Raw genomic sequence first — 7,772 nt, 5'->3', positions numbered from 1 at the left:
ATTTTGTTATGGAAAAAACGAGTGTTCCTATCTCCTTGAAATAACCATTTCTTTCGATTTAGAGAGTCATAATGTCGCTGTCCAAAAAGGAGGAGTTTTTCATGCTGACGAATCATTCTATTAATGTGACTTACTAAAATAGGATTAAAAGGTTGTGATCGAAGGGCATGATGAAGTTCTTTTATTTTTTCTTCATTTGCCAATAATTTATTATTATTGTTTCCATACCTTTTACGTGCCCATGTCTTAAGCTCGGTCTTTATTCTAGACATTTTTTGTTGGATACGATAAAATCGCGAACCTTTAATAGAGTGCGGCCATATTTTTTTAACTATAGAATGAGATTCCTCCTCTAGAGTCCAATAATTTTGGAACCCAAACAATCGTGGCACAAAATTAGCATTGTTGAAGCGAGAATCAAAGAAAAGAAACTCACGTACGAAAAAACTTTCACGTACATACAACTGTATGATACAACTTCAATACGGTACATATATTCATATAAGGTTCAATTCATATCTTGCAGTACAGTAGTACACAATCATCTTCCCCATAATGAAGAGATACTCCTAACCTTAAAAAAAAAAAAAAAAAAAGCCACACACACACAATCTAGATCATTTGAAAAAGTCTTAGGCTTTGTTTGGTACTTCCTCCGTTTTTAAATACTTGCTCCACTTTTCTTTTCCGGCCGTTTTTAAATACTTGCTCCTATTCTTTCACTACTTTTGTAATATTTGATTCATTTCTCACACTTAGTGGACCCAACATAATACTCTCTCTGCTCCTATTCTTTCACTACTTTTGCTTTTTACAATTTTTTATTTTCCCAACTATTCCACTACCTTCATATTTTATTACTTTCTCCAATTGCTCCTAAAACTCCACGTATAGAGAAATAGAGCAAGTATTTAAAACGGAGGGAGTAAAAAGCTTTTAGCTTATTGAACATTCTTAGAGGTTTCACCATCTTAATTAAAAAGTTAATTTGAATACTTGGTAAATAGCTTATTAAAAATTATTTTTGAACTCAATTTTTTTTTTATTTAGAAAAAAACCTTTTGAAATTAAAACATTAAAAAAAAAACCTTTTTGAGTATGAAATAAACTGAAATACTAATACTGTACAGTTATTTATCAAACACTTTAATGTTATCAGTTACTTACAATCAGCTTGTCAAATTAGCTGGCTAGCTGCTAGTCTATTACGACTTTACGAGTATTAACTTTATTTATATTTTATACGAAGATTATACAATTTTGTCACATTAGGCATTTCTAATTTGGTATGTGGAGTATGAAGTATGTACCCATGCCTCCTTGCACATCCACTAGTACAAAATCTAAACCTCAACTCTAAGGTATACCAAGTGTTAGGCTACACTTCTCCCACCTGGCATTTCCATGTTCTATACCCTCTTCACTACCACTTATGCCTAATCTCATTTTTCTCCTCATAATTTTTTTCCTATTTTTTTTTTTATTTTTTTTTTACACTCTTCCACATTTCATGAACAACCCCCAACAATCCAACATTTGAGACACAAAAATTCTCAAAAAAAAAATATTAAAAAACCATGCTCTAATTCTAGATACAGAAAACTGTATATGTCACATAAAAAGTGTACATAATAATATCATTACAAATACATAGATTATGATGGCTAATTTACAAGCTAACCATCAAATACTCAACATTTCCAGAACACTCTCAATTTCTGGTGAATCCAAGTCATTTGTACCTTTTGTAATTACAAAATCATTAGTACTAATACATAAAAATAAGTGTATTATTAGAGGTGGGTTATTAAAAGTAGCATGTATTAGTAGTAGTGATAACAGCAACAGCAGTGCTCTGGTACAGCAGCGTCCACCTAGTACAGATGAAGAACTGGGGATGATGATTGATCAGACGGCTGAAATTGAAATCAGAAAAAATGAAGGGTTTGATGAAAGTAAAGAGATTGATTATTTGGTGAAAGAATATGGTTGGAAAGTGAGAAGGATGAAAGAGGATAAGAGTGAAATGAAGATGGTTGCTCAAGTTCAAGCTGAAGCTTTTCATGTTCCTTCTCTTTTCTTTGATGATTGGTTCTTTAGTTTCTTTCAGGTACCCTTCTTTAATTTCTATTTTAATTTAATTTTGCGATTATAACTTACACGTGAAAACTAATGGGTTTGTATGTGGTGAGACTCTCCTCCAACGTGCACATGTCACGTGGGTTTGTTTATACTGTATAAATCAAAATCACACGTTGTTCAATGTTATTGATCATTTAGGGAATTTGATTTTTAAAAAGTATTATACGTAGCTCTTAATGGGAAATGTAAAATGTGACCTCTTGTTATGACCTTGCATTGTTTATGAGTTGTATGATAACCATAATTGAAAATTTGATTAATTAGTCAAACTTAAAAATCAATGCTTAATTACAGGGTAAATTGGCGTATAATATGATGAAACGATGCTAATGTATATAGTTATTCATCCTGTCAGGCTGAAGTTCTTGCTGGACTTATTTATAGATTACGCAACTCTCCTCCGGACAGGTAATTTCTTCATCCTAATACAAACAACTAAAGAATTGAATCATTGCTTAGTCTAGATGCAATTGGAAATTAATTGTGGATGCATGCAGCATACAATTTTGGCAACTTAGCTAAGTTTCTTTGCAGTTGCACAATCAAACAGCTAATCACAATCGTCATGCATAAAATTGTAGAGGTTACGACTTACGAGTATATGTCTCTAGGTAACATAGTGAAAACAATTCAGGAAAAAAAAAAATAATAAAATTGTAATGATAAACCATTTATACTTCCCTTGAACTATTGTTATACGTTATTTGAAACTCTAAAAGCGTGGTCTCAACTGCACCTAATAATTTATAATTTTTATGTCACTAGGCCTATTTTTGGATTCACGAGCTATGTAAAAAAAGAGAGGGGGGGGGGGTTGGATTTTGACACTTATCTTTCTTTTCTCAATTTTCACAAGGCGTTCTGTAACATTCAAACCAAAACCAATGATCGAACTTTTGGTGTAGTGCTTGAGGCTGATGCTACAGGATCAAACCAAAACCCATGGTCACGCCCAGTCTCCCATGGTCACGCCTAGTCTCAATTCTCATAGCTTCACTTGTAAACAAAACCAGGCCGCCTGATAAGTTGGATACACAGGCTATAAGGCCTTCCCTTAAACACTGAACCACAGGGGCCACAGCGACACCCTGACCGCAGTGTTTGTCCTGAGAGTTCTTGTTGGACATGTACCTGCTAGTTGTATACGAATACATTTCTTATTTTAATGATAAGAAAATAAAAACAGGTATGCATGTCTGGTGGCAGAGCCCGCAAAGGAACATGATAGGGATACTTCGATGAATTCTCAGGCAGAACAAGTTCAACAGCAACTTGTAGGTGTAGTTGATGTCACTGTATTAAGAGACAACGACGTGATGCAACACCTCCAAGGAGCTCCAGAGTATCTCTATGTTTCAGGAATTGCCGTTTCCCAAAACTTCAGGTTTTTGTCTTACACTTCTATGTTTGTTTTAAAATACCTTGAATTGAGCTTCATTTCTCAGTGACACTCCTAAATGAACAATACAGCACACGAAAGTAATATTTTCTTAATTACAGAAGCACCGCAATCCCTGTGTAAAAAAGCTAATTAAATCTTGTTGACAACTGCTCAAGGGCCAATTTTAGATATGTAATCATAACTATTTGATTTAAGTGAATGTTTAACCTGTTAAGTATCAAAAACTTATATGAGTACAGAGTTACTAACAGATGTATAGCATATATATATGTTCAGGAGGCAGAAAGTAGCAACTGCTCTGCTGAAAGCCTGTGAGGTAACAGCAGTGTTATGGGGGCATGAATATCTTGTGCTAAGAGCATATGAGGATGATTGGGGTGCTCGTTCGTTGTACACCAATGCTGGATATAGACTGGTGTCCACAGACCCTATTTGGGTTACTTGGATTGGGAGAAAACGTCGAATCCTCATGATCAAAAGATGCTGCTAGTGTTCGTAATTGTTCTTCTCCCTGTAAGTACATCAGCACATGCACAGCCTTATACACAATGCTTAAATTAATTAAAAGGGTCTAGTAATCTTTACTACTTCTACTTAAATTAAAGGCCCTTTGCTTGAATTTTGTAGGGATGCCTTGTTGATTGAAGGATGATGGACTTGGGTAAAGAAGATAAGCAATGTTCTTTATTTATTTGGAGATGCTCAAGATCATGTTATGTGAACAACATGACCTCCTTTACCCAAATTTTCTTGGAGCAAAGTATTACCCAAATTGGCCAAATGGAAATTGCAATTACATGTATACTCCTATTTCCAATGTTAAATCCCATCCTTCAAAATCTACAGGGTTAACTTTCACGCTTATTAAAGCAAAAACGTGCTATTTTCAAGATATTACATGATTATGTATTTTCTTATATAATATGGTCAAGGTGGCAAATATAAACCATGCAAATGTATTTAGTATGTAGATACACAAAGATTGGAGACAATATAGGTATTAGTTAGTCTTAAAATTTAGGCCCATCATTGGGGATTAGTTAGGGGTTCAATCTAGGCCGAAGAAAGTGTTACTTGTATTTATCTTTTGTATTTTTTAAAACTCCTCATTTTTTTTCCGTAGGTTAATAGTAATCCTACCTTTATATGAAAAATCTTTTAAATCGAAGAAATAAGGCCTCGAGCCTAGCAATGATAGTACACTCATGTACTCACTGTTTCTTGAACAATCACAAAAACAGATTATTGAGACTTTATTTTTACAGCTGCTTATACACAAAATAGTCAAGATAACAAATCATGATCTACAATCATTCGGTTCTACTTTTGATCATGTCCTTAAAAGTAATCTAAAAAATATAGTTTAACACTTTTACAGATTAAGAGACTATATCAGATTAATATGCAAAAAATCTGAAAGCAATTATAAGAAAAACATAGAGAGAGCAAAACCCGGAGCTTTGACATAGCTTTCTTTCAACAAAACACATGCAACACAACCCAGAATCACACATGTAATTAGCAAAAAAATCAGATGATCTGCTACCACTAATTACAAGATTAGCTATAATATCTGCTTTATAATCATCACACTCATTTGCATTTTATTTTTTGTAATGGCCGACGACTTCCCATACGTGCTACAAATATTTCCTACTATGGTCCCAACCTCAACATGCCTCTTCCCTCTTTAGGTTGATGGTTGGTTAACTTAAGATTACTTGTGAGTTGTGACGACTACCTTTTTTTTTCCGAACATTTAAAAATGCTACTCGTACTTATTTCTTACTCCGTACTAATATAAAAAGTAGTCCTCTGTTCATCCTGAATTATACTCGTGACTTATTAATGTAAAATTTAAACTAGTTTAGTAATAGTTTTCGTTCTATATATTTAACTGTGGTAATTTTGAAGATTAAGGCCGCTAATCAATTATGAAAATGATTAAATGGAGACAAGTCCAACATTGTAGGTAGTAAAAAAAGAAATTGAAATAGTAAAAAGAATGCATAGCCAACATATTTATGGGTTGTCAAGCAAGCATGCGCTAAATTGATACAATAATCTCTAATTTACTATGATTACTTGCGTCCATTCAACTTTACATTTTTTTTACTTTTGCATATGATTTTGATTCCTTTACAAGAAGCATCACGATGACTCCATTTGATTATTGCATGCTTTCATGTTATAAAAGTTTCACACCAAAAGGACAAAGGAAGGTTCTTGTTTATTATCTTATCAACTTAGCGTAAAGACTAGAAAAATAATAAGTCATATATTTTTTTTAAGAAGGTTTTGGGTGAGACTGTTTCACAAAATTTCTAAGACTCGAGACATTACTTGACCCCGGCCCGGTTAGTTACAAGAGTTAAAAATCGAGCCGAGCTACCTCAATTTTAAATTCAACCTGTCAAGAGCTCAAGACTAAGTTTGAAAAAATGCATAATCGAGTTTCATTTAATTTTTCTCTTATGAAATTGAATAGCAGATGTCAATTATATATCAAATTAAATAGTATCTAAGAGGTGATAGTCAAACCATACATCAAATCTCATCTATACCATCTGCTGATTGTAACTCTATTTAAAAAACATATGACCTTTCAACAAAAAAAAAAAAAAAAAAAACACGACTGAAGTTAATTAAGGCCGCCCATAGTCGAAAGGCGCATAGACGCTAAGGTATGGTGCATTGGTGCAACAACTGGTCCCCTAAGGTAGGAAGGGTGTAACGCTGTAAAAATAGAAGAAGATTGAAGCGTGGATTGCGGAGGGCCAACAGCCCACATGAATGAAATTGGGTTGGCGACTTGAAGAAAAAAATAAAGCTCACTTAAAAAAGGCGGGAATCACCCAAATTCGGCGCATGGTGGTTAGTACATAAGAGATAATTAAACATTTATGATTAGCCACACTACTTTCTTCCTTAAATATGATGCTAATCATCATTATCCATTTCACTTTTATAAACCCAATACTATCTCTTTCCTTTTCTCTTTACTAAAAATAATCTTCCTCCAAAGTAAACGTCTTAATTTGCATCTATCAAGTATTTTGTACATGTTTTTTACCTCGGCTATGTTTTTGGAGGATCAATTAATTTTTTGTTACACATTTTTCTCTTCCATATGTCTTAAAATCAACATCAAATGGTTATTTTTGTTAGGAAATATTAACTGGGGGTTTAGTTACAATGATTTGCACTTCAATAACTTTTTGATAAAGTATATAAATTGATCTAGGGGTTGAGGAGTTCAACCATCAGCTTCACTTTTTGGTTGAATTAGCCCTTTTAACTAAAATTATTTATTTAAAAAAAATTTACTTTCACATTAGTTTTACAAAAAACACATTAAAATAAATCAATGTACGTAAATCCAATATTTTTAAAAAATTTGTGACACCTCTAAATAATGGATTTGCATGATATAAGCAGTGATTGATTTGGATTCATTTCGGCTCAAAGTTTTTTTAACTCCCTTAAGGAGTGGAGAAAACATTTGTAAATTTAGAGATTAGAATAAAGTTAAATGCAACAAAATCAATGGAGATGCTTTGCGCCGTCTTGTTAAGTTAGTTAATCAAGGCCTATAAAGCTGAAATTTTAAACAACTAATTAACAAAGCAAATGAAAGAGCAATATAAATGGTTCTAATCTTATAGTAGTGTTTTAATTCATTAATTAGCTTATCTTTGCTTGATATTAGAATAAGTTATCTAGCTAGCTAGTATCAGTTAATTGCTCCATCATAATTACTACTGTATATTATAAGTCTAAATAAGAACAATCATTTAGCTATTAGAAGATTTAGAGTAGCTAATCATATTGTCATAAGAGCCAAAATCGAATTTCTAAATATATGGACCGTGTTACTAGAATTGTATGTACAAAGTATAACTGTATGATGATGTTACATATTAAAAATGTTAGTTGTTAGAAATATAAATGCATGTTGACTTTGCTAAGATAGTTACATTCCAACTTTATGTTACTTATCTAGTCTATGCTGTCAAGTTTAATAGTATGAATCAATAATTTGTGATGTCAAACTCAATTACGTATAATAAAATAAGTTCAGATAAACAATACACACTCTAAAATTATATTTAACTAAAATATATTAGTAAGACAATTAATAAGGAATGAAGAAAGCATCTAATAGAGGTGTCAATTCGGATGATCGGATCGGGTCTAGTGAGGTCAATGTCCGATCGAGTCGGATCGG

The 7,772-nt window shown here is 32.7% G+C and overlaps 1 protein-coding gene across 2 annotated transcripts; it reads left to right on the top strand.

The window, feature by feature from the left end:
- Positions 1-1,267: 1,267 nt before the first annotated feature.
- On the top strand, positions 1,268-4,752 carry LOC110714476. 2 transcript variants are annotated; one of them, XM_021892989.1, is made up of 5 exons: positions 1,272-2,110; positions 2,498-2,550; positions 3,329-3,526; positions 3,821-4,057; positions 4,172-4,752. In XM_021892989.1, exons 1-4 carry the CDS (start codon positions 1,658-1,660, stop codon positions 4,032-4,034), a joined length of 918 nt encoding a protein of 305 aa, XP_021748681.1. In that variant the 5' UTR covers positions 1,272-1,657; the 3' UTR covers positions 4,035-4,057; positions 4,172-4,752. The 2 variants fall into 2 exon arrangements, with proteins under 2 accessions (XP_021748682.1, XP_021748681.1); XM_021892990.1 differs by lacking the exon at positions 4,172-4,752 and having other exon boundaries at positions 1,268-2,110; positions 3,804-3,902.
- The last annotated feature ends 3,020 nt before the right edge of the window (positions 4,753-7,772 follow it).

The sequence above is a fragment of the Chenopodium quinoa genome, unplaced genomic scaffold (genome assembly GCF_001683475.1).
Source record: "Chenopodium quinoa cultivar QQ74 unplaced genomic scaffold, ASM168347v1, whole genome shotgun sequence".
NCBI classification, from domain to species: domain Eukaryota; kingdom Viridiplantae; phylum Streptophyta; class Magnoliopsida; order Caryophyllales; family Amaranthaceae; genus Chenopodium; species Chenopodium quinoa.
This window is presented reverse-complemented; position numbering and strand designations above follow the sequence as displayed.